The sequence below is a fragment of the Microcaecilia unicolor genome, chromosome 14 (genome assembly GCF_901765095.1).
Source record: "Microcaecilia unicolor chromosome 14, aMicUni1.1, whole genome shotgun sequence".
Lineage (NCBI taxonomy): Eukaryota > Metazoa > Chordata > Amphibia > Gymnophiona > Siphonopidae > Microcaecilia > Microcaecilia unicolor.
Window position 1 is genome coordinate 42,422,270 of NC_044044.1, and position 27,420 is coordinate 42,449,689.

Sequence of the window (27,420 nt, forward strand, 5' to 3'; positions counted from 1 at the left end):
GGAGCAGAGGTTTCTGCAAATATTGCTATTAAGAGGACCATCCAAAAATACTGATGCAAGTACAGATCAAAGCTGATATCAGTCATTAAGCGATATCTCAAACCACAGAACAAGACAACCCCATTAATATACAAGAGTTGTATTACATTTGATAACAACAACCTAAAGACTAAACATGTCCCTTTCCACTCAGTGGCTTTGCATTGAAGAGGACTGATTTTGCTGGTGCAACCCAGAAGGTCCAACATACTGACACTGCTTCCTTCTCTCCTAGGACAGTAGAAGTGATGATGCTTGCAAATCACTCTCAGTGTGTGATTGTGGACACCATGGATAACATGCCCAACCTTCTGGATCTCCAACTGTCCTACCTAAAACTGCGAGCACTCTGTGTTAATGGTATTATGTTCAACCCTTACAATGAATTTTGAAACATACATATAAAAAAATGAAAAAAAAAAACAGATTTAGGGCTTGCTGTGCAAATTCCATACCAATAATCCTCTATTCTCACCCATTTTACTCTCTGTACTAATACTAAACACATTTCCGTGCTCCAGCTCCCTCCATTATTACAATAGACTGTTCTTAATATGAAAGAGTTCTTCAGTTGGAAGACTGCATGCTGGTAAAAGCTGGAGCTCTTTGACTTGTTTCTGTATAATCTTTTGCCATATGGTAACAATTTAAACTAGCCTGTTAACTCCTTTTCTTGAGTTCTGTCAGACTAGTCCAGACAAGTGGGTTATATTCCCCTACCAGCAGATGGAGCCAGAGGAAAGAAAATTCAGAGCTGACTCCATTCTCCTTACAGGGTGCTGCCTTCAGCTCCTCAGTATTTCTCTGAACTAGTCTGGCATGGACAATAAAGGAAATTCCTATTAGGCATAAACACATCAAAGGATTTCCATATAGCCTCATGTAGTCTATATTTTCAATATGAATCTAGCATCTGTCATCCTCTTCATGAGTGCACCAGCTCTTCCAGGAACAAAGCATCTCTTCCACCAACCTTCTGCATGAATAAGCCTGAGGTAATTCTATACTTGATTTGTTTTATTATACAGATATCTATCTAACAGTTTCTGATGAGAAGTGGTTTTCTACACTGGAGAGCACACGCTGGTTGGACTACGTGAGGTAAAAGTTGTCAGTGGCTGGTGCTTGTGTTTAGAATAGGTTTAAATGTGCTGTGTTGCTGTTGAGGACAACCTTTTGGGGTTTGTAATTATTTCCTGATATCCCACAGAAAAAAAAAAACATGAATTAAAACATTTTTCTGGTAAACCTGTGGGAAAAAGTGTCAATCCTGTCTGAGTCATGAAGGCTTCCTCTGGTAGATGTCAAAGATCTGCACCAACTGAAAGAAGGAGCATTAAGAAAAGTGCAATTTGTACTTACCCACTAATTTCCTTTCTATGATTCCTGCTAAACCACACCAGTGACTGGCACCCATTTGACAGAGGCAAAGAGCACTGATTTTAATGATATCGTCACCAGTATAAGAAGAGGTACAGCCCTGGAACTTGCCAGTATACTATTGCCCCAGCAGAAGCTAAAAAAACACTTCAAGGGAACTCTAAATATCAACCAATTCCAACAGGTTTAAGAATTATTCCCAAAATCCTCTGCAAGGATGAACAGCAATAATTAGATACAGGTTCCGAGAATTGAGAATAACCTGAAAACCTTAATCTTCCAGAATGGATCCTGGACTAGTTTAATAGGAATAGAGGCTGACCAAACTTTGGTTTTGGCACAGAAACTAGCCCGAAACCTGTGTTCGGTCATGCTTTGGTTTTGGCCAAAAATACCAGTGCTTTTTTTTACTGAAAAACCAGTGGGAGAAGGAGCAACTTGGAATCGTTCCTGCCCGGAAAATGCCACTAGACCACCAGGGCATTTAAAGGTAGGCCCGCGAAGGGCCTTTGGGTGGTGGGAAGGCGGTAGGGGTTGTGGTGGTGGTGGGGGAGCATGGGAGGACCCACTTTCTGCCGGAGGTGGGGGGAAGGTGCGGCAGAAGTCGCTTAGACCCGCTCCCTGAAGAGTGGGGGGGGGGGCACTATTTTCATTAAGGGCTTCTGTTTCGGTCAAAACTGAGTGGCAAATTTCAGCTGCTGATTCGGTTTCAGTCAAAACCAAAAACCCTAGTTTCAGTCACCCTCTAAGCAGAAATGAAAGAAATTAGCAGGTAAGAACAAATTTCACTTTCCTTATCATCCTGCTAAATCAGTCCAGACCAGTGGAACACACCTAGGCTCCAGGACCCCAAACAAAAGACAAAGCCCCACCCCCTCCACCCCAGAACAACTTTCTCGAAGGTGCCATCCTCAAAGATGGACATCTAACCTATGATGTCTGGCAAAAGGAGAGCAGTGATGACTAAATCATCACCCTGCTAAGGGCCCTGCAAGGCAGGCAGAGATAGAGCCATAGCTGATCAAACAGCCCCCGAAGCTAATTGACTCTGTGCCTGAAGAAACTCCACCAAGTACTCTTGGAGCATGGCCCAGGTCTGTTTATCGAAGGCCAACATTGGTAAATGCTGGGGCGCCAGTTCGGAGACAGCCTGCAGAGCAGTTGGTGCCATGGCGGAGACTAGGTCCTGGCTACCTGGAGACCGGTGTGAAGGCACCTCTTCAATAGAGTGTTTCTCTCAGCACCGACGCTTCTTGGATATCAAAGTCTTTGATGGCCAGAAGCTCCTGGCACTGTGTGTTGAGGGAGTAATGCTTGTGCTTCTTGGCCTTCGCCTAATGCCAAGCACTGACACCCCTCGGTGCCGACTAGGATGACCGCGAGTCCTCGTTGTCAGCTCTGATACTGAACAGTCCCAGAGGTCCTGCACAGTAGTCTGCATCAAGGTAGGTGGAGACCCACTTGATGCATGCCCACTCCCAGTGTCAGAGATGGATCTGGTAGCCATTGGGACCGATGCTTTCGATGCCGACAATTTGGACCAGTTTCCAAAACTCGTCTCTTTTTGAGCCTCTCTAGACTTCTAAGTTCTTTTCTGCATATGCAAACAAAGAATAGATGGTTATGGACTGGCCCCAAACACTGGATACACCAGGAATGGTGTCAGCCCCTGAGATGGTCCGACTGCACTGGCACAGCGTTTAAAACCACTGGGAACCTTAAATGACATGGAAGGGAAAATGGCACAATCGAATGGCTCAATGGTGAAGGAAAAAAGGGAACATTCACCTGAAAAAAATGTCAATGGTGTTTAGGCCAACGAAAGCCTCAGAGTTGAAAAATAAAGAAAACTTAAAACTGGGGGGAAAAACTGTAATAAAAAAGTTTATGAGAAGGAATAACCTCGTAAAAGAAGAAAAATCTGAAACAAGAGGACCAAAAAATCCCACGAGGGAAGGCACCTGAAAAAGAAACAATGCCTCACTAAAGAGAACTCTTAACAAATGTAACTTCTCTTCACCTCGGATGAAGAAAAACTGCTAGTCCCGCGCTCACGATTTGGGCGGAAAGGCACCCAGGCATGCATGGTAGGAGCGCTGCCCTAAACTTTTAAAGGGAAAGTACACTGGGCAGCATTTCCACACCAGGCCCTGTGGATGACATCACCCATATGCGAAATTAATATGACCCACTTGTCCTCGAAGGGGTTTACAAATCAAAAATTATAGGGGTTGAAATGTGAAGATGGAAACGAAGGGTGTGGGATTACATGGGGAAATTAATACAAATCTAGACAAAAACTAAAATATAATTAATCATGGAAGGACACAAAAGGTACAGAAGAGTGTGAAAAGAATTGACAGGGCAGTAGAAGGGTAACTCTCACTGCAAAAAGATAGCACAGGGGCAAGGAATGGTTATCATCATCATTTGGGATCAGGGCAAAGGTCTGCAGACTAATCCCTAAGAGCCATGAACATGCCTGGGGGAGCTCAATATCTGGGCCACTGACATTGATCAGCATCCTAGGGAACTGGGCCAACAAGGATCCTGCTGCAGCAGTTCAAACTGCGAACATCTGTTGAAAGCAGAGAATTCTGGCAAATTCCAAGACTGCACCACTTCTTATGGTGATGGCATCACAAATTTAGTTTTCTACTACTACTTAACATTTCTAGAGCGCTACTAGGGTTACGCAGCGCTGTACAGTTTAACAAATAAGGACAGTCCCTGCTCAATGGAGCTTACAATCTAAAGGACAAAATGTCAAGTTGGGGCAGTCTAGATTTCCTGAATAGAGGTATGGTGGTTAGGTGCTGAAGACGACATTGAAGAGGTGGGCTTTGAGCAAGGATTTGAAGATGGGCAGGGAGGGGGCTTGGCGAATGGGCTCAGGGAGTTTATTCCAAGCATGGGGTGAGGCGTGGCAGAAAGGGCAAAGCCTGGAGTTGGCGGTGGTGGAGAAGGGTACTGAAAGGAGGGATTTGTCTTGAGATCGGAGGTTACGGGTAGGAACGTAGGGGGAGATGAGGGTAGAGAGGTAGGGATGGGCTGCATATCGAGTGCATTTGTAGGTTAGTAGGAGAAGCTTGAACTGTATGTGGTACCTAATCGGAAACCAGTGCAGTTGAGGAGAGGGGTGATATGAGTATATCGGTCCAGGTGGAAGATAAGACGTGCAGCAGAGTTCTGAACAGGGATAGATGGCTAAGTGGGAAGCCAGTGAGGAGTAGGTTGCAGTAGTCAAGGCGAGAGGTAATGAGAGAGTGGATGAGAGTTTGGGTGGTGTGCTCGGAGAGGAAAGGGCGAATTTTGCTAATGTTATAGAGGAAGAAGCGACAGGTCTTGGCTATCTGCTGGATATGCGCAGAGAAGGAGAGGGAGGAGGATGAGGGTGTTATCAACTGAGATAGAGAGTGGGTGACAAAACCATCTGCCTGGACCGGTGTAGTGGGATGAAGAGAGAAACTATTTTGAAAGTATGTGCCAGGAGGGGGGGTTGTTTTTCACCCAAAGTGGATGCTCTGACCTAGTCTTCTATCATTCCTACAGGTCCTGCCTAAAGAAGGCCAGTGAAGTGTCTTCCCTCCTTGTGGATAGGTGTCGATCTGTGGTCCTTCAGGGTATACTTCACCTCATTCCATTCCTTTCCTTACAGGCAATCTTCACATTGCACTGAGAAATGTCTTTCAGCATAGTCTCATTCTGTCCTTCCTTCTGGTGAGATGATTTTTTTTCTTTTTACATTTTCCCCTGGCTTTCAGAATCAGACGATCGAGACTTGAATTGTCTGGTTGCATCCCTAGTACAGGTGATGCTAGACCCCCATTCACGAACTCTCTCTGGCTTCCAGAGCTTGGTTCAGAAGGAGTGGGTTGCTGCAGGACATCCATTTCAGCAGAGAATCAACCTCTTGAAAGAAGCAGACAAAGAGGAGGTAAGTTTCTATTAACCTCAGCTCTCCTGATTCCTAGTAAGATACTCCACACACTAGCTTATGCCCTCATTCCTTACATCAGATGGCACTCTTGCTGGCTCAGATGACCAGCAGTCCTTACAGCAACATCATCAGGTTTCCTTATCAAAATCTCCCCTTCATTTCTACTCCAGGTATGCTGTTTCTGTAGAGTTGGCATCTCAACTATGTCAACTCAAATAGAGAATATACAAGTCCTGGCTTGCCCCCACAGGATTGCAGTAGTTGTATTTCTGATTTCCTTAAAAAGAATAGTACTGTAGTAATTATTTAAAAATAAAAGAGGGCATTTCTACATATGTAATGCTGAAAACCAGGACTAGATCAGCCTGTTAAGACAGATCTGGATGATATGCAACTCTCTCATAAGAAGGGGAAACATATTACACACTTCAGTGCGGAGCACATTTCGAACCAAGTATAATAAAGAAAATTACATGTATGTAGCATAATACCCTTGTTAAACTGAAACCCATTTTTTAATGCAATAAAACAGGTATGGAACAAAGCAATGAGGGTTCCTGCTGTATGCGCTGGAACAAAGCAATTCCATGTTTCTTGAGGCAATATTTATTTTATTTATTTGTTACATTTGTATCCCACATTTTCTCACCTATTTGTAGGCTCAATGTGGCTTACATAGTACCAGAGAGGCCTTTGCAGGCTCCAGTGTGAACAAATACAGTGTGATGTTGTGGTAAGATCAAGCCACATTAGGGAATCGGAGAAAGGAAGAGTTGTGTTATGTCCATTACATGCTTTAGTTTGTTGTGCTGCAGAGATTAGGCATTTAAGTTGGACCGGTAGGGTATGCCTTTTTAAACAGGTTGGTTTTTAATGATTTCCGGACGTTTAGGTGGTCATACGTCATATTCAAGGCTTTTGGTAATGCGTTCCACAGTTGTGTGCTTATGTAGGAAAAACTAGATGCGTAAGTTGTTTTGTATTTAAATACTTTGCAGCTTGGGTAGTGCAGATTTAGATAAGATCGTTGATTCAGATGTATTTCTAATTGGTAAGTCGATCAAGTCTGTCATGTAACTCGGGGCTTCTCCGTAGATGATTTTGTGAACCAGGGTGCAGATTTTGAAGGCAATGCGTTCTTTGATTGGGAGCCAGTGTAGTTTTTCGCGGAGGGGTTTTGCGCTTTCAAATCACGATTTACCAAATATAAGCCTAGCTGCTGTGTTTTGAGCGGTCTGAAGTTTCTTTAAGGTTTGTTCTTTATATCCCGCATAAATTCCATTGCAGTAATCTAAGTGGCTTAGTACCATTGATTGTATCAGGTTGCAAAATGTTTCCCTCAGGAAGAATTGCTTCACGCACGTGAGTTTCCACATTGAGTGGAACATTTTCTTTGTTGTGGATGCCACTTGGCTCTCTAGTGTTAAGTTACGGTCCATTGTAACGCCGAGGATTTTCAAGCTGTCTGAGATAGGAAGGGTGTGATCTGGGGTGTTGATACTTGTGGGGATGTCCGCGCTGTGTTGGGATGAGAGGATGAGACAATTAGTTTTTTCTTTATTGAGTTTTAGTTGAAATGCATTTGCCCATGAATCCATGATGTTCAGGCCAAGCTTGATTTCTTTGGTGATTTCTGTCAGTTTGGTTTTGTAATGAATGTATATTGTGACATCGTCTGCGTATATGAAAGGGTTAAGGCCATGGTTGGATAAGGACTTAGCAAGTGGGGTCATCATTAAGTTGAATAGGATCGGTGATAGCGGTGATCCTTGCGGTACTCCACAGTCTGCTTTCCACGGCAATGATCTGTTTGAATTTGATTTTACTTGATATGTTAGGAAGCCCTTGATCCAGTTAAGTAAGTTTCCACCAATCCCAAACTTATCTAGTAACTAGTAAAAAAGGCCCGTTTCTGTAAGAAATGAAACGGGCGCTAGCAAGGTTTTCCTTTGAGTGTGTATGTTTGACACAGTGTGTTTGACAGTGACTGTGTGTGTGTGTGTGTGTGAGAGAGAGAGAGTGAATGTGCGAGTGTGTGTGTGTGTAAGTGTGTGAAAGAGAGAGACTGTGTGTGTGTGTGTGTGTGTGTGTGTGTGAGTGAGAGATAGACTGTGACAGAGTGTGTGTGTGGGCCGACTTAGTGTGTGGGAGAGAGAAAGACAGAATGTCGATTGATTGATTGATTGTGAGTGTGTCATAGACAGAGAGACACAGCGAGGCTGTGAGAGAGAGAGAGTGATTCACTGTGGGTGTGAGATACCTTCAGAGTGTGTGTGTGTTAGAGAATGCGTCTGTGAGTCAGAGAGAGGGTGGAGTGCGGGGTAGATGATTTTCGAGGAGGGGGGGATCGGCGGGGCCAGTCAGGGGTGGGGAGGGTAGCAGCACGGGTGTAGGCATTGCAAGGAAGTTTGATGTGTGTGTGGCAGAGGGGTAGGGGTGGACGTAGCGATTTTGCAGGGGTGTGGGTCGACATGCACAGAGGGGGATCAGCGGGGCCAGACTCGGAAGGGGGGGGAGGAGAATGTGTGTTTGTCAGAAAGAAAGAAAGAAAGAAAATGTGTGTGGGAGAGAGAAACTCCTCAATCAGCAGCTGGAGGAGGCAGCAGCAGTGGAATAGGTCCGGAGTTTGTCAGTGTGAGTGCTGCTCGAGTAGGGATTAGGTGCCATGACGGAAGCACGACATGTGCTCCACGGCGCTGGGCCACTTCTACATCCTGTCTACGGGGTTCTGGCTTTTTCCCTGTTTGCTCCTACCGCAACCTCCGTAGTCAGCATGGTGGTGTGACGTCGGTCTTTCCCTGGCCAAGCCCTCACATATCGGTTGGTGTTTCGTCGGGTTGCTCCTCCCGGATGCCTCTTCTCAGCTGCTGGCTCAGTCAGATCCAGTCTCTCCCTGCAGTCTCCCGAAGAGCCCAGGGCCTGAACCAGCAGCGAGAAGCATGGTTGTAATCCATGCAGAGGATCTCCGCTGTTCTCCTTCGGCTCCCCTTGCAGCCGTCGGTTTCAGCCTTCGAATGTGGAGTGGGGGGGGGGGGGGGCGACGTGCACGGAGGGGGATTAGCGGGGCCAGATTCGGAGGGGGGAGGGTAGCGGCATGGATGGAGGCATCACCAGGACATTTGTAATTGAGCGCGGTGTCCTGCAGTGAGTGATGTCAGCATGGCTACGGAGCCTAGCTCAGGAACACTGAAGGTGCCACGGACACAGGCAGCTACTTTAGAACGTTGGAGGTGAGAATTATTATATAGGATCTTATTTATTATGGTTTACCATGTCGAATGCACTAGACATGTCGAATTGGAGGAGAAGGATGTTTTTGACTGTTGCTATTTCCTGCTTGAATTTGGCTAGAAGAGTGAGTAATACTGTTTCCGTGCTGTGGAGGGGCAAAAGCCTGACTGTGATTCGTGTAATATTGGGAATTTGTTTATGTAGTCTGTAAGTTGTTTGGTTACCATGCTTTCCATCAGTTTGACCACCAACGGGATAGATGCTACTGGACGGTAGTTAGTGATGTTGCTTGTTTTTTTTTCTTGGTGTCTTTTGGTATTGGGGTGAGTAAGATATTGCCATTTTCCTTAGGGAAGAGAGCTTGCTGAATCATGTAATTTAGGTGGGATGTGAGGTCTGCTATGAAGCGGTCAGGGGCAGATTTCATTAGGTAGCTGGGACAGGTATCTAGTTTACAGTGAGTGTTGGAAAACCTACTAATCGCCTGGGTAACTGTTTCGACAGTAAGGAGGGCAAAGTTTAACTAGGTCCGATCTGCCGGGTATTCTACAATGGCTGGGTTCAATTCATTAAGGGGAAAGGGAAATGGGACTTGATATACCGCCTTTCTGAGGTTTTTGCAACTATATTCAAAGTGGTTTACATATATTCAGGTACTTATTTTGTACCAGGGGCATTGGAGGGTTAAGTGACTTGCCCAGAGTCACAAGGAGCTGCAGTGGGAATCGAACTCAGTTCCCCAGGATCAAAGTTCACTGCACTAACCACTAGGCTACTTCTCCACAGTTTTCAATGTCAGTGTTGTTCTGAGGTAGCGTGTTGCGTAGGTTTACTATTTTTTCATTAAAGTACTTTGCAAGCTTATCTGCAGATGGGATGTCTGTATTCGTGGTAGTGACCAAGTTGGTGTCTAGGAGTTTGTTCACAAGTTGGTATAATTTCTTCATGTCTTTGTAATCTGTCCCTATTTTGGTTTTATAGTATGCTCTTTTGGCCTGCTTATTGCGTATTTGCATTTTCTTTGTATTTGTTTCCATGTGTTGAGTGTATGGTCATCTTTTTATTCCATGCTCATTCGAGTTTCCTGGTTTGTGTTTTTAACTTTTTCAGTTCATCGTTGAACCATGGTGTCGAGTTATGCTTGCGTGGGGTTCTTGTTCGTAAGGGCGCAATTTCACCTAGTATGTTTTTGCATCTTTTGTCCCATTCTATGAGGTAGTATATGGAGTTTGTGCTGCCCATTCGTTATTGTATATTAATTGCCAGAATGTTTTCGTGTCTACTTGACCTCTTGTGCTGTAGGATGTGTGTTCTAGTATCCGTTGTATACCCTTCTTCCAACCAATGTAGGGATAAGTTTAGTTTGTAGTGATCGGTCCAGGGTGTCTCTGTCCATTTCATATTTGTTATTGTTAGGTTCTGGTCTGTTGAGAGTTTGTGTGAGATGAGATCAAGTGTGTGTCCTTTGACATGGGTTGCTTGCATTTGTGGCCATTTGAGATCGCATAAACGGAGAAATTCCTTACATTCTCGTGCATTGATAGAGTTCGGGTCTTCTAAGTGAAGGTTGATGTCTCCTAGTACTAGTGTATTGGAGTTGGTTACACATGTGTTTGAAATGAAGTCCATGAAGTTGGTCTGGCCTTCATTCCAATTACCTGGAGGTCTGTAAAACAAGACACAATTCACATGATCGTGTAGGGTTTTGTTGTGGATTCTGATTGAGGCAATTTCAAGTTGAGGTGTTATGGACTCGGCAGTGGTTTCGGTGGTAAAGTGAGACTGATAGATTAGTGCTATGCCTCTGCCTCGTGTGATTTTGTATCCTGGAGGGCACAGGTCTAGGATTATAGGGTCCTTTTGGTCATGGATCCAAATTTCAGTGAGGAACAGTAGGTCAAGGTTTTCTGACATGATCCAGTCTGTTAGTATTGCTGTTTTATTTACAGTGGATCTGGTGTTGACGTAGCCCACTTGGATTGTTTGGAATGGGTCTTCTGTATTTGGTGTTAAGTGGACTTTTGTTAGTTGTCGTTTCTTTGTTGAGGTGAGTTTGTTTGGGCCCTTCTTTCCCTTCTGTTGTGGTTGTTCGCATGTGAGTGTTCTTCCTTTATTTAGGTTGTTAACAGTTTGGTGAGGTGTGGTGTATTTGATCAATCTATGATGATTGTGTAGTATGGGTATGATGTTGTTTTCTGCAAGTGGGGTGGTTAGTATTAAGTGGATCAGTGTTAGGGAGTAGATTATTAGGAGTAGTTTGAGGGTATTCATTATGGTATATATTTCCTGTGGTTACTATTAAGACCGTGTTGCCCCAATCTGCTCTCCTCACAAGCCTGCCTTCTCCGGTTGATCAAATGCAGGGCAAAAAGCTCCTTCTCAGGCACGCCCGTCCTGCTGAAGGTGTCTTCAGTTCACTAGCAATTATTCAGTTTTTACTTTGGTTTTTACTGTCAGGCCTTTCAAGCCTTGTCAGTTGGAAAAGTCTCAATATCTTGAAATATAATAGGCACTTTACTCACAGTCTGGTGATCGGATGCGTTGCCCAGGGCACAGAGACTCTGCAACCCTGGGAGCTGTGTCTATGTTGGAGGTAGACACCAGAGGGGGCTGCCATGGACGTAACCCGTCAGTGAGAGCAAGCAGCCTGCTTGTCCTCGGAGAATGCAAAGATTGATTTAAAGGCTCAACGAAGGAAGACATCAAGACTTCTAATTAAAGTAAATAAACTTCCTAGTATTTAAAAATAGCTGTAGCTTGATTTTCTCTCCTCTCATGCCATCCTCGATCCGCTTCAATCCGGCTTTCACCCCCTACACTCGACAGAAACGGCACTATCTAAAGTCTGCAATGAACTGTTCCTTGCCAAATCAAAAGGCCACTACTCCATCCTCATCCTCCTTGACCTATCCGCCGCTTTTGACACTGTCAATCACAATTTACTTCTTGCCACACTGTCCTCATTTGGGTTCCAAGGCTCTGTCCTCTCCTGGTTCTCCTCTTATCTCTCTCACATGGTTCTTCCTCCACCCCCATCCCGCTCTCTGTTGGAGTTCCTCAGGGATCTGTCCTTGGTCCCCTTCTTTTTTCAATCTACACCTCTTCCCTGGGCTCCCTGATCTCATCTCACGGTTTCCAATATCATCTTTATGCCAACGACACCCAGCTTTATCTCTCCACACCAGATATCACTGCGGAAACCCAGGCCAAGGTATCGGCCTGCTTATCCGACATTGCTGCCTGGATGTCCAACCGCCACCTGAAACTGAACATGGCCAAGACCGAGCTTATTGTCTTCCCACCCAAACCCACTTCTCCTCTCCCTCCACTCTCTATCTCAGTCGATAACACCCTCATCCTCCCCGTCTCATCTCATCTGCCCGCAACTTCAGAGTCATCTTCGACTCCTCCCTCTCCTTCTCTGCGCATATCCAACAGATAGCCAAGACCTGTCTCTTCTTCCTCTATAACATTAGCAAAATTCGTCCTTTCATCTCTGAGCACACCACCCAAACTCTCATCCACTCTCTCATTACCTCTCGCCTTGACTACTGCAATCTACTCCTCACTGGCCTCCCACTTAGCCATCTATCCCCGTTCAGAACTCTGCTGCACATCTTATCTTCCACCTGGACCGATATACTCATATCACCCCTCTCCTCAAGTCACTGCACTGGCTTCCGATTAGGTACCGCATACAGTTCAAGTTTCTCCTACTAACCTACAAATGCACTCGATCTGCAGCCCATCCCTACCTCTCTACCCTCATCTCCCCCTAGGTTCCTACCCGTAACCTCCGATCTCAAGACAAATCCCTCCTTTCAGTACCCTTCTCCACCACCGCCAACTCCAGGCTCCGCCATTTCTGCCTCACCTCACCCCATGCTTGGAATAAACTCCCTGAGCCCATTCGCCAAGCCCCCTCCCTGCCCATCTTCAAATCCTTGCTCAAAGCCCACCTCTTCAATGTCGCCTTCAGCACCTAACCACCATACCTCTATTCAGGAAATCTAGACTGCCCCAACTTGACATTTCGTCCTTTTAGATTGTAAGCTCCTTTGAGCAGGGACTGTCCTTCTTTGTTAAACTGTACAGCGCTGCGTAACCCTAGTAGCGCTCTAGAAATGTTAAGTAGTAGTAGTAGTATTTCCAAGTCAGTTTATCAATAAGATATTTGCTTTTCCTCCATGCCCTCTCTACGTGGCAACAGCCACTTTTCAGAACCAGTAAGTTAGAAGCAAATCAAGAAACATTCTTAAAATAATTCCTAGTCTTCAGTGAAACTAATCCATCCAGGACTAATGTGGATAAAGAGTCCCAGTGAGACTTCATTAGAAAAGACTCCAAAGGATTGAGCTAATGGTCCGAGACATTTCTGACCAGAAAGCATCTCTATTAATTTTGGCTCTAGACACAATCATTCTAGATCGACACTGACAAACTTACCCAGATAGATATGTTAAATAGCTTCCAGCTGGAAGTGTTCAGAACAAGGAACAGCTCTCCAAACTATAGAATCAACTAAATAAGAAGGGTAAATACCTAAAACATCTAGGGTATGCCCTTTTTCATGAGTAGGGACCATTATCAGAAAAGAATTCCCAGGAACTTTATAAAAAGCTTTAAAATTTATAACATTAGGATCAGAATCGTCCTTCAAATGTAAATTTAAAATCACCCAGGATATTGTGTTTAGTTTTAGAGGCTGCCATCAAAGCCCAGCATCCTGTTTCTAACAGTGGCCAATCCAGGCAGGTCACAAATACCTGGCAAGATCCTGAAAAAGTTCAACACATTTTATGCTGCTTATCCCAGAAATAGCAGTGGATCTTCCCCAAGTCAATTTAATAATGGTCTATGGACTTTTCCTTTAGGAAGCTGTCCAGACCATGTATACCATGGAGGAAAGGAGAAACCGGGGTGATATGATATAGACGTCCAAATATTTGAAAGGTATTAATCCGTAAACATTTTCCAGAGATGGGAAGGTGGTAGAACTAAAGGACATGAATTAAGGTTGAAAGGGGGATGACTCAGGAACAATATCAGGAGGTAATTTTTTCACCAAGAGGGTAGTAGATATCTGGAATGCCCTCCTGCAGGAGGTGATGGACATGCAGACAGTAACGGAATTCAAAAACGTGCAGGATAAACACAAAGTAATCCTAGTTAGAAGTAATGGATCCAAAGAAGCTTAGCGGAGATTAGGTAGTAAAACCAGTGATTGGGAAACAAAGGCAGTGCTGGGCAGATTTCTATGGTCTGTGCCCTGGCCGTGGCTGAATAGGAGGGACTGGAGAAGAGCATTTCAGGGGCTCTGATGACAACTTCAGCCATTTTAGAACAAGGGGGAAAGGGAAAGGGAAATGGGACTTGATATACCGCCTTTCTGTGGTAGTTTGCAACTATATTCAAAGCAGTTTACATATATACAGGTACTTATTTTGTACCTGGGGCAATGGAGGGTTAAGTGACTTGCCCACAGTCACAAGGAGCTGCAGTGGGAATTGAACCCAGTTCCCCAGGATCAAAGTCCGCTGCACTAACCACTAGGCTATTCTTCCACAGTGCCAAGCAGACTTCTATAGTCTATGAACTGAAAATGGCAAGGACAAATCAAGATCAGGTATACATATGAAGAAAGACTAAGGAGGCTACGGCTTTTCAGCTTGGAGAGGAGACGACTGAGGGGAGACAGGATAGAGGTATATAAAATAATGAGTGGAGTGGAACAGGTGCATGTGAAGCGATGAAACTACAGTGTAGTAAATTTAAAACAAATCGGAGAAAAGGTTTCTTCACCCAACACATAATTAAACTCTGGAATTCGTTGCCAGAGAACGTGGTGAAGGCGATTAGCTTAGCAGAGTTTAAAAAGGGGTTAGACGGTTTCCTAAAGGACAAGTTCATAAACCACTACTAAATGGACTTGGGAAAAATCCACAATTCCAGGAATAACATGTATAGAATGTTTGTACATTTGGGAAGCTTGCCAGGTGCCCTTGGCCTGGATTGGCCACTGTCGTGGACAGGATGCTGGGCTCGATGGACCCTTGGTCTTTTCCCAGTGTGGCATTACTTATGTACTTATATCACATATCATATGTAATGAGTTTATCTTGTTGGGCAGACTGGATGGACCATACAGGTCTTTATCTGCCATCATCAACTATGTTAATATATTGTTAGCAATCACCTCCAATAATATAACTTTTGTCCATGAGCCAGGAGTGCAAAAAATAAGTAATAGTCCAAGAGTTAGAGGGGGAGACCAATTCATACTGAAGTCTACATATTAAATTCTAATTCAGATAGTACAGTGGATTTCACAAAGTTAGACTTTAAAAAACTCTTCTACACAATGGCTAAACCCCCACCTTTCTTGCCCACACAAGGAGAATAACCTAGCAGACAGAAGTGAGGAATAAGAGGGCTTTCTTCGTCCGACAACCAGGTTTCAGTTAAAAACATAAAACCTAAATCCTGGGAAAGAAATCAGTTCATGCAACAGTAATAATCTGTTTCCCCACCAATCTGATATTAACATAACCAAAAGGTACAGGCATAAAATCATGATGAACAAAATACAATGAATCATATTTCACTGATTTTAGATAGGCGTGCCTCTTGCTAATTGTTCGTACATTCAAGGGTTTATTTCCTACAATAGTCAATTAAATTCTGATAAAGTGTAAAACAATCCACTAATATCCGTTAGCTGGACAGTACCCTCTTCTTGATTTGGTGTTGTGAGCAGATGGAGATAAAACAGGAAGCTAATGAATCAGGGGTAGAAGCAGACATAAGTACATAAGTATTGCCATACTAGGACAGTCCAAAGGTCCATCAAGCCCACATCCTGTTTCCAACCATGGCCAATCCAGGTCACAAGTACCTGGCAAGATCCCAAAACAGTACAATACATTTTATGCTGCTTATCCTAGAAATAAGAAGTGGATTTTCCCCAAGTCCATTTTAATAATGGTATATGGACTATCCTTTAGGAAGGCATCCAAACGTTTTTTAAACTCCACTAAGATAACTGCTTTTACTACATTCTCTGGCAATAAATTCCAGAGTTTAATTAAGCTGAGTGAAGAAATCATGATTTCAATCAATTACAAACAATGTTGCACTAACTGAGCTCGCAATTAATTACATTTCAAGCAACTCTTATGTTCCATTAAAGGAGTTTTAAATGAACGAGAGGTCTGTCCAGTGTAAACTAAAAGACAAGGATATATAAGACCGTGTTTACTAAGCCGCGCTGTAGGCATGCTAATGATAGACACACCCATTAAATTCCTTGGGTGGTTGGACTGGAACCCATATTCTTGCAGATAAATCTCCTTATTGTAAAGTTCCTTTTGAGAATTTGCATTGCACAGAGCACTATGATTTTGGAGAAGGTTTAATATGCTGATGAAGTTATCAAATCCCTGGTTGCATTGTTTGGAAGACAGCTGGGGTTAGGTTCCGAAGTGTTTTTCCTTCTCTTTCATTTATTAGAATCTTGTGCATGTTTGCCTGCTATTTGTTCTACCTGAACAGTACATGTTTTGATTCATCTTCTGCAGAGTCAGAATTTTGTTTCCTAATATTTTACAGTCACCAGTGTTTCTGCTCTTTCTGGACTGTATGTGGCAGCTGCTCCAACAGTTCCCCACAGCCTTCGAGTTCACAGAAGCCTACCTGATTGCTCTGCATGACAGCACCTATGTCCCATTTTTTTGCACTTTCCTGTTCAACAACCAGTGGGAACAAGGCCGAAGGAACCAGGTGAGCCATGAGCATCCTCTTTGCCAAAACATAAAAGCCCTGAGAGTCCAGCATTACAGAGCGCCATTTCATGCTTGGCAGAAGGCACAGGCCAGTGGTTAAAGCACTAAACTAAGAGTTTGTGTAATTGAGTAGAACACAGATACTTACCTTTAGCAGGTATTCTCCAAGGCCAGCAGGCCAGCAATTCTCATATGTGAGCTTGATGTGGAATGCTTTTATAGCACAGCATATCTTTAAGAGCATGCAACAGAACCGCTGTCGCACATGCATTAGTGCTTTCCTGCAGTTGCAGTTTGTTGGATTTGCCCACCAGGTACATAGCTCTGATAACAATCCTGTTCTGTGGACAGCCTACTGCCACACCCAGATGGCCTCCTGACAGAGAGGGCACTATCCAGTACCCCCCACACACATGCTTGCTGGTGTAATACATTGCAACCTGATTGTCAGTTTGAAGGAGTACAATTTGGTTGAACAGCCAATCTCTGAAAGCCTTTAGAGTGTTCCAGACTGCCCTTAGCTACAGCAGGTTAATCTGTCTCCTCAGCAGACCGAGCACCTTGAGTGTGAAACCCATCTAAGTAAGTTTCCCACCCCAGATGTGACGCATCTGTCGTCAGCACCTTCTGGGGCTGAGGAATTTGGAATGGAAATCCCATGGTCAAATTGGATCAAATTCTCCACCGGAGGAGGGAACGAACCAACTCTTGTGTTATCCAGGTGACATCCGCTAGGTTCCTGTAGGCTTGACACAACAGAGAAGCTAGAGTTCCCTGGGCAGTTCTCATGTGGAGACATGCGAAGGGAGTGATATGCACAGTCCAGACCATATGGCCTAGCAACCTCAACACCTGCTGAGTTGTGGCCTGCTAGCTGGCTCGAACTCGAGTGGCAAGTGCGACAAGAGCATCAGCCCTTGACACAGGGAGAAAAGTTTATGCCTGCTGCGTGTCTAGCAGAATTCCAATGAATTCCAATTGCAGAAACAGGAGCATAGGACTCTGGATAGTTTAAAATGAACCCTAGTTGCTCTAGCACCTGAACAGTTCTCCACATGGACTCTTGAGAACCATTCTTCAACGTGCTCTTCACAGCCAGTCAGTCATTCAGGTACGGAAACACATGGACTCCCAGTTTGTGTGGTGATGCTGCAACTACTGCTAGACATTTCGTGAAAAACCCTAGGTGCTGTTGCAAGATCAAATGGCAACACGTGGTACTGAATGTAATGTATTCCCACCTGAAATCTGAGATACTTCCTGTGGCCTGGAAATATCAGGATATGCATGTAGGCATCCTTCAAGTTCAGACAGCATAGCCAATCTTGAGCCTGAATCATTGGAAGAAGTGTGCCCAAGGAAAACATCCTGAACTTCTGACTAGGAATTTGTTCAGGGCCCTTAGGTCTAGGAAGGGAAGCATCCCCCTTCTTCTTTGGGACAAGGAAGTACCTGGGAATAGAATTCCTTCCCTTCTTCCCCTGGTGGAACGGGCTCAACCACATTGGCCTTTGGAAGGCTGGAGAGTTCCTCTGCAAGTATGTCCTTATGGTGAAAGCTGAAGCAAGATGCTCTCAGAGGGCAATCTGGTGGTCTTTGAGGGCAATTTTGTGGTTTTTGACGCCAATGCAGGGCATAACCGAGAAAGACTAATTAAAGAACCCACCAGTTGGAGGTTACAATCAGCTACCTTTCTTGGAAAAAACAATCTCCCTCTTACTGGTAGGTTGTTCAGAACAGTCACTGTTATGGTGGCTATGGTCTGCTGGATCTAGTCAAAAACTTGTTGTTTTGACTGGTGCGTTGGGTGGGCCTTAGGTGCACATTGTCGACAAGAATGAGCGTGTTGGAGCCAAGTGTGCTGAGAAGGGCAAAAGAAGGAATGTACCTATGACTCTGTGAGTAGTAGGGATCCCTCTTCGATTTGCCCGAAAACCTCCTGAATGAGAAGGGTGCAGAAGGCATCTAGCGGGAGCGGTATTGATGGTATCAGTGTGCTTTTTTTATGAGGTCCATGACCTCCTCCACCTTCTCTCCAAAAGATTATGGATGCCACATCAAAAGTATCATCATCATAAGTGTCCCTGACTAGGAATTTACAACACACCTTCTGTTTAGCTAGCTGGTGAAGAGATTTGGCCTGCTCTGGTGAGAGAGAATCCACCAAATCAGTCATATTGCACACCAGGGTCCACAAGTAGAGGCTCGTATAGAGCTGGTATGACTGTATACGGGAGATGGGCATTGAGGCCCGATACATCTCTTGCCCAAAGGAGTCCAGAGTTCGAGATTCTCTGCCTGGAGGTTCCGAACCAAAGTCTCTGGAACTTCTGGCTCATTTAAGCACAGATTCCACAACCAGGGAATGATGAAGCAACTGTGACTTATTAAATCCAGGGGAACTCTAGATCTGATACATGAAATAATTTTTTTTTTTTTTTTTTTTGGGGGGGGGGGAGAGGACAGGGATGGACAGACGGAGGGTACTCCCAGTTCTTCACCTGAACATCATGCACGATCTTGTGAAGCAGGACAATAACAGCCTCTCTAGGAGAAGAGTCGTAGCCCCAACCTCGAACATCTCAGCTGGGCTTGTCCTCCATCTCCAAATGAATAGGAAGGAGCAGCTCTCAGGTGGAGAATTTCACCTCTCCTCTGGTGGGGAGGGGTCTGAAGGAATGCCATAGGATTCCTTCTCCAATAAGTACCTTGAATCTTCAGACGCCCATGAGTGCTCCATATCAGTGTCAGCAAAGAGCTCTTCAAGGGAGGGCTGTGACCACCTGCCTTGACTATGAGGAACTTGGTTCTTACCTGGAATGGCGTTGAGATGCAGGTTCCACCCTCAACTCCGGCAAAGCTTCCTCCATCGACGTTGAGGGGGTACCCGCATGGGAGGCTGTGGACACCAATACCACACACAGCACTGGTATGTGTAACTTCACCATAAGCAGAGGGCCATGTGAGTCAGCAGATAAAGGCGTGGCTAGCACAAGCACCCCTGATACCAATGCATGCTGCTGGAGCATGGTCCAGATACGCTCCCTGGTCCTGGCTACATGGAGACCCCTGTATCGGCACCTCCTCGATGGAGGGGGAGCGTTCCTCCCAGTGCCGATGCTTCTCGGGTATCGGACCTCTCAGTGCCCCAGTACTCCCAGCACCATGCACTGAAGGGGAAAGATGCTTGTGTTTTTAGGGTTTTACCCAGTGCTGAACCTCAACATCCCTCAGTGCTGACAAAGACAATGTCAAATTCTCACGCCTCCTCGGTGTTGGGTCAGATATTGACAGATCCTGCACAACGGATGGCTCCAAGGCAGGTGCAGACTGCTCGATGCATGCCCACTCCCAGTGTCAGACATGGGAACCAATGCACCCAATGCTGGAGCTTGCGCCAATGATGATGTCGATGCAGACATCGACAATCCGGACCTGGCTCCAAAAATTTTCTCTTTCCAAGTCTCTCTGGATAGCCAAGTTCTTTTTTGCATATGCAAGCAAAGAACACAGTTCACACTGGAGACACCAGGAATGAGTGTCAATCCCAGAGATGGTCTGGTTGCACTGAGCACAGCGCTTGAAGCCACCAGGAAAGAAAAACAGACATGGCCAAATCAAACGACTCAATGGTGACATAAAAAGGGGCAAATCACCAAGAAAAATGGAGGGAAAAATCCCAACCAAAGCTCAGGCCTAAGAGTGCCTCGTGAGCATGAGAAAAAATAAGAAAACTTTAAACGGAGGGAAAAATGAACTAAAACTTTAAAGAGAAAGTAGAAAAAAAGGGAAGAAAAAAAAAAAAACAGGATAAAAATGACTGTAGGGAAGGCACAAAAAACCTCAAAAAAATCTGACGCACCAGACACTGTGAGAAGCTGCGATCAGCAGATGAAGAGAGACTGGTGGTCCTGTGCTCTCTAAGCAGGCGGGAAGACACTCACACATGCGCGGCAGGGGCATTATCCTGTGCTCAAAGATATACTACGCTATAAAAGCGTTCCGCATTGGAGAATAATAATTATAACATTGCTCTGTAAAATCAGATTTGATATCCATCTGCCTCAGGTATAGCAGAACCTGCTTAGAGAAAAGCAACAGACTGAATACCCTTATAATTTTCCTTTGAAGACTGCCAGCAGGGCATGACATTTATGATATTATAAAAAGGACAAACTACATTTATTTCAAACACAGGAGGGAGGGACAACATTCCATACATGCAGGATTAACCCAAGGAGTCTGCCCAAATATCTAATGCTCTTCTGTTTGTCTTTAGCATAAGTCACTCAGCCAGACCTATACCCCAGTCAACGGCTGGCGTGATTTCATTACTGAACAGCACCTGCTCAAAGGGATGTACCCTACAGCAATACAGGAAGAGAGTACCTACCCTCCCAGCATCTGGGAATGGTCATTGCACTACAGCCACCAACAACAAGCACAGTTCAAGAACCCAGTATATGTCAGCTGCAGCAACCATGCAGTGCTAAACAACTACACCATTCTTCACACCACAGACAAGGTAAGGGAAGCCAGCAATTGCTGGTGAATGAAAGGTTCAGTGCATATGAATACTTACTGCACGGACAGAAGGTTGAACCATAGTTCACTAAAGACAGGCAGGCAGGCTTGGTCCAGTAGCTCACACTACCACATGGAAAGGTCCATGATTCAATTCCCAGGTACAGCCTTCTGCACCATGGGTCAGCTGGAGAAGCTACAGAAACAGTGTATTCCGGTGGTCCTCATTAAGTGGGGGGGGGGGGGGGGGGGAACACCTGATCCTTTGATTCAAGGGCCATGATACAGGATTCTGAAATGGATTCATAATATTTTCTCTCTGCCACCATATGCCCTCCGGATGCAAATCTTGCTTATATGCTATGTTTTTATGTTTTTCTAGGCTGATCTTCTCTCGCGTTCTCTCTTACCTATGGTGACCAGCATTGTCTTGTTTTGTGTTGGATGTTTGCTTATTCCTACCTCCCTTTTTTGTTTTTAGGTATTAATTTTTTTATCTAATTAACTTTTTAAAACTATTACTTTTATGACTGTGTAACCTAAGTTTTCTTTTATTTCATTCTCCTTTCTTTACATCTTTTTTTCTATTACATTTAATTGTAAACCACTTTGACATTATTTAAAGATATAGCGGTATATCAGATAAAGATAACCCTGATTTTTCACTAACAACTTTGACCTTTTCAGGGAAAAGGGGGTATATAAAACTGCATTGGATTGTTTAAAAATATGTACCGCTTGTTGCAGGAATTAAGTACACAGTTCCTAAGTATGCTTCCTGACATTGGGCACCTCTTCCAAGACCAAGATCCTGGACTGTAGAATGTAGTGCAAATGATCTTTCTTTAAAGCAAGTGTTTGGTTAGTATGTGCTTTACTTCTTTACCTGCAGAAGATCCCAGCATCATCCATCTCTCTTTTATTTCAGCTAGATCCTACTCCTTCAGCAAATGTCAGTGTGTATCTCCTCAGCAAAGGGCTCCTTACACTGCAGACCCAGTTCCTGCCCTGGAAGAATAGTTCAGCCCTCAGAAAAGGCACCCGCAGGGCCCAGTCCTCAGAAAGTCTGGTAGAACCAGAGAGATTGACCAGCAGCAAATCTGGCAGAACCCATCTTAGATCCTTCAAGCAACAGCTGCTACCCCTTCTCATGGGCCCCTGGATACATCTCTGGCACCGATGCTATCTCCGGTGTAGCTCATACAATCAGGTCTGATGAGCTGTTCTTATGACAAAAGTACACAAAATAGTAATAGACAGAATCAAGAAATCAGATTATTGTGAGGCGCATCAGCAATTCATCTTCAGGAGCATGAGCATGAGTTTATATAAAATGTATGCAAAGAGACACATTTAGAACCTAACCGAGGTCTCTTGCTCACAGACACATATGTAGAAACATAGAGCATAATGGTATATAAAGACCATATAGCCTATTCAGTCTGATCAACTACACCAACTAATCAGCTGTATAATCTCTTCCTCTCCTTCACAGATCATATATGCTTGCCTATGTAGTAGTTCAAAGATTCAGCTCATCCCTTTACATCATAGTTGAAAGCAACTTATATTCAGGTACAATAGGCTAAATTTCTCTTCCTGAAGAGCTTGCTAATAACAAAAAGTCTTAAATACTATCAAAACCATGAGTTCTAGATGATTTACAACAAATCAATGACATCTAATTACACAATAAAAATGTTTTTAAAGTTTACAAGAAAGAACTAAAAAGTAAAGATAGATATTTGAACAACCATTGAGTTCAGTAATTTATGTAACTTAGTATAATTTTGTTAAACCCACTTTTCCGCTGACAGAAAATTCCAGAGGTAGGTGCCATGGAAGAAAACAATATTTTGCATAATTAGAAGTGTGCAAATGCCACCTGGGTCTACATGGGACTAAAGACCATCATATAATTAGGACAAAAACCATATAAGATCTTAACATAGTAAGTGACAGCAGATAAAGACCTGAACAGTCTATCCAGTCTGCGCAACAATCACACTCATTATCAATTCATGATTAAATCAACAATGAATGTGATATATAATTTAACACGAGTCTCTCTTTGGAGTTTCTGGGACATAGACCGTAGAAGTCTGCTGAGCTCTATCCTTATGTTCCACCTACTGGAGTTGCCATCAAAGCTCACGCCAGCCTATCCAAATCAGTCTTATCATTTGCAGGATCCAGACCATAAAAGCCTGCCTAGCACTGTCCTTGGTTCCAGCTACTGAAGTTGTCATTGAAGCCCTTTCCAGGTTATCCTAAACCGGATTGCCATATATAGACAGACCTACAAAGTCTGCCTGGCACCAGCCTTAGTTCTTTACCGCTGGCGTAGTCGTCCAAGTGTGACTGACATATCCACCCCCCTGCAGCCATCTAAGGCTTTTTTAAAATTTATTTTTCTTTTCTATCATCTATTTTCTAAATAGAGTTCCTCTGCGTTCATCCCATGCCTTTTTGAATTCATCACTGTTTTTGTCTCTACCACCTCCCTCAGGAGCACATTCCAGGCATCAACCACCCTCTCCGTGAAAAAGAATTTCCTGACATTATTCCTAAGTCTACCACCCCGCAACCTCAGCTATGTCCTCTAGTTTTATCATTTCCCCTTCGCTAGAAGAGAGTCATTTCTACAATAATACTTTTCAATTATTTAAATGTCTATATCATATCTCCCTGTCCCTTCTTTCCTCTAGGCTATACATATTTAGGTCTTCCAGTCTTTTCTCATACGTCTTACGGCGCAAGTCCCATATCATTTTTGTTGCCTTCCTCTGGACCACATCTAGTCTTTTTACATCATGAGCAAGACCGGCCGATGACCTCAATACTGAGACCGTCGAAACACCAGGCAAGGCCCCGTACAGAACACTGGACCAATCTCGCCGCCTGAGTTCTCTTTTTTTAACAAACAACAGAGAGTACAGGCCTGAGGACAGTGCCCAGCCCGCAGACACTGAAGGCACGAAGCGTGCCTATCAGTGAGCGAGATAGCCCGGTTGCACTGGGTGCACTTCTTGAAGCCGCTGGGAGGCTTCGATGACATGGGCGGAAAAATTACGCAGGCAAAGTCAAAATTTGCGATGATGGCGAAGGCACCAAAAATAATAAGGGATAAAAGCTGTATGGGCGGCCAACAGGGCCGCTTACGAAAGCAAAAGTAAACTTGACGGGAAAAACACTCAAAAATAAAGGAATTCTTTTCTTTTTTTTTCTAAATAAGCGAACTAGAAATAAAAGACGCGGAAGGACGCAAGAAAAGCACGAGGGTCTCCTCAGGGCACAGAACGACGGTAAACACAGCCGTCCCGAGCGCGTAAAAAAGAAGACTGACGAACATGAGCGAGTTCGGGCAGGAAGATGGTCGCACATGCGCGGTGTGCATGCGCGCGCGAGGGCTAGCAAACGTCTTTGCTAGTGAAGATCTCCAATTCAAGGGGCTGCGCAGACGTCACCCATCAGTGAGAACAAGCAGCGTGCTTGTCCTCGGAGAATTAGTTGTTTAACTTTATTCATTAAAGATATTAGTACTGTTTCGGTGCTGTAGTTCGATCGGAATCCTGATTGAGATTTATGTAGAATTGAATATTTGTTTAGGTGGTTATTGAGCTGATTCGTCACTGCGCCTTCCATGAATTTGGTTGTCAGCGGGATCGATGCTACTGGGCGATAATTGGTTATGTCACTTGCAGTTTTATTTGCGTCTTTGCGTAAAGGAGTGAGTAGGATATTTCCTTATGTTTTGGGAAGAGACCCTTTGTAGCATGTAGTTCAGGTGCCTCATGAGGTCTACTTTGAATTGTGGAGGGGCAGACCTTATAAGATTGCTCAGGCAAATGTCTAATTTGCATTGCGATTTGGCGTACTTTTTAAGCAATTGGGAAATGCTGTCGAGCGGTAGTATGTCTAAGTTAGTCCATGATCGATCTGCTGGATATTCCCCAGGTGTTGGGTCTAAACAATCAAGAAGGTTAATGTAGTCAGTTGTGTTGCTGGGTATCGCGAGTCGTAGCTTTATAATTTTCTCTTTGAAGTAGTTTGCGAGGTTTTCTGCTGATGGGGTGTCTGTGTCGTTAGCGGTGACCGGAGTGGTATTCAGTAATTTGTTTACGAGTTGGAAGAGTTTGTGTCCTTATAGCCTGGTCCAATTTTAGTTTTATAATAAGATCTTTTAGTTTGTCTGATGGTGTATTTGTATTTTCTTTGTAATTGTTTCCAGTCGTTGAATGCAGAGTCATTTTTTTTCTTATTCCAGGCACGCTCTAAATCTTCTAATTTGTGCTTTTAATTCTTTAAGTACTTCATTGAACCATGGTATTGAATTTTTCCTGTGTGAGGTTCTGGTTTGAAGTGGTGCTATGTGGTCTAGTATGATTCTGCATCTGTTATCCCATTCGTGAAGAAATTGGGTTGACTCTGTTGGTGTCGTCCATTCGTTGTTATAGAGTTGTTGCCAAAACATTGGTGGGTCTATTTTGCCTCTCGTGATATAGATTAGTTGTTCTTGCTTGTGTTGAGAAGTTTTTTTTTCGCCAGTGGAGGGAGAGGCTTGCTTTGTAATGATCAGACCATGGTATGGCTGTCCATGTTATGTCTTTTAGTGTGATATTTAGTTCTAGTGAGAATTTGTATGTAATGATGTCTAGTGTGTGTCCTTTATCATGAGTGGGTTGTGTGTTTGGCCGTTAGAGCTCCCATAGTTAGAGGAAGTCCTTGCATTCAGTTACATTTGTTAGGTTATTATCCTCAAGGTGAAGGTTGATATCTCCTGCTATAAGCAAGTTTTGGGCAGAGAGACATGTGTTTCGATATGAAGTCCATAAATGTGTTTGGCAGTCTTGCCAGTTGCCTGGAGGTCTATAGAACAGGATAAGGTTTAGGTGGTCTTGTAGGGTTGGGTGACTGACTCTAACTGATGTGATTTCCAGTTGGGGGAGTATTGATTCGGCTGTTGTTGTGACGGTGAATTGGGTTTTGTAGATTATAGCTATACCTCCTCCTCTTTTTCCATTCCTTGTCCAGTGGGTGATTTCGTACCCTGGGGGGCATAGTTCTAAGATTATGGGATCTTTGGGGTCATGGATCCATGTTTCACTTATAAGTAGAAAGTCTGGGTTGTCTATAGTGATCCAATCTGTGATTGTAGTAGTTTTGTTAACTGCAGATCTGGCATTTACATAATCCAATCGCATTGATTGGTGTGGTTCAGTAGGGTTCGAGGTTGTGATGATTTTATTAGTTGTCTATCCTCTTGATATTTGATTTTGTTTTGTCCCCTCTTTTCTTTCTGTTGGTTGTTTCCGTGGTGGTGGTTTTTCCATACCATTTTTGATCTTTTGGGTTGGTGTGTTGTTTATGGGATGTGTGCATGGTGTTTTATTGTGGGTAGATTATTCTCTGTAAGAGGAGTTGTCAGTGCGTGATGGATCAGGGAGAGGCAGTAGATAATTAGGAGTAGTTTGTTTGTGGTTCATGATGTCGTTAGTATATATTAGTGTTTAGCTGTGTTCTGTAGTGGTGATTGATAGGATTGTAGTCAGTGTGTATGCTTACACTTTGTAGTGTTATTCAGTGTAGTGCAGAGTGGAGTTAAGAGAGTGGTTAGGGTGATTTGGTAAGGTATTATGAGATGTATAAAAGCAATTGAAGGCTTTATAGATTAAGATTCGTTCAGCGTTTCGATAAGCAATACAACAGTAGAGCAATGCAATCGGTACAATGCAAGCAGTACACTAGTAAAGCAATGCAAGCAGTGCGTCCGGCATCCGGGTCTGTAATATAGTTCTCCTACAGTTCAGTATAATTCTATAGGATGTCTTGAGGGTGAACAAGACAGAAGGTCTTATTACAGTTTGCTATAGAACTATGGATACATTGTAAGCATAAAGTCAGCCAACAGGGTAGTAGGTTGTAGGTTCTATCATTAAATTGATTACAAGCTACATAGAAAGCACAGTATGAGCAAGCGCAACAATGAGACCTACTATAGTTCAATAAATTGCTACAAGCTGCTTAGCAAGCATAGTATGAGCATGCACAACAGTGAGATCTATTACAGTTCATTAAAATGTGATCAAATGCAGAGTGAGCGACGAGTCATCATTCATACTGCAATGAGCTGCATAGAAAGCATAGAGATAGAGTGCACGGCACAGAGACCTGCTACAGTTCAATATAGTGCTATCATATGCCTAATAGCGAAGAGTCAGTATCTAAGACTATAAATCCTTTTATTGTTCACTACCTGCTGCTTTCAGTGCGGGGCTGGGATTGTATAAGGTGGTAACTTTCCACCTTGGATCTCTTCAGGTGTCTCGTGAGGTCTGCTCAGTATGCGATCGTTGTACACTGGGTTGATTGCGCTCCTACCACAGTGAATGTGGCAAATTGTTCGCGACGAATTCCACGTGGCTCTCCGCGGGTTGGGGTTTCGGACCTGGTGATTTCACGTAATTCGGACGTCTCCGCAGCTGATGTCTATCTGCTGCTGCTCCTTCTGAGGCCAATGTGGCG

At 44.0% G+C, this 27,420-nt stretch overlaps 1 protein-coding gene across 4 annotated transcripts in view; it reads left to right on the forward strand.

Annotated features, from left to right (window-relative positions):
• Positions 1 to 27,420, forward strand: part of MTMR11 (myotubularin related protein 11) — a 149,411-nt gene that overhangs the window by 118,819 nt on the left and 3,172 nt on the right. For 3 of the 4 annotated variants that reach the window (XM_030186967.1, XM_030186969.1, XM_030186970.1), the window contains 7 exons: positions 275 to 399; positions 1,068 to 1,140; positions 4,972 to 5,042; positions 5,184 to 5,356; positions 16,199 to 16,369; positions 20,651 to 20,896; positions 21,824 to 22,105. In XM_030186967.1, coding sequence (XP_030042827.1) covers positions 275 to 399; positions 1,068 to 1,140; positions 4,972 to 5,042; positions 5,184 to 5,356; positions 16,199 to 16,369; positions 20,651 to 20,896; positions 21,824 to 22,105 — 1,141 coding nt within the window. The remainder of the gene's footprint in view (positions 1 to 274; positions 400 to 1,067; positions 1,141 to 4,971; positions 5,043 to 5,183; positions 5,357 to 16,198; positions 16,370 to 20,650; positions 20,897 to 21,823; positions 22,106 to 27,420) is intronic. The other variant, XM_030186971.1, reaches the window with a different exon arrangement.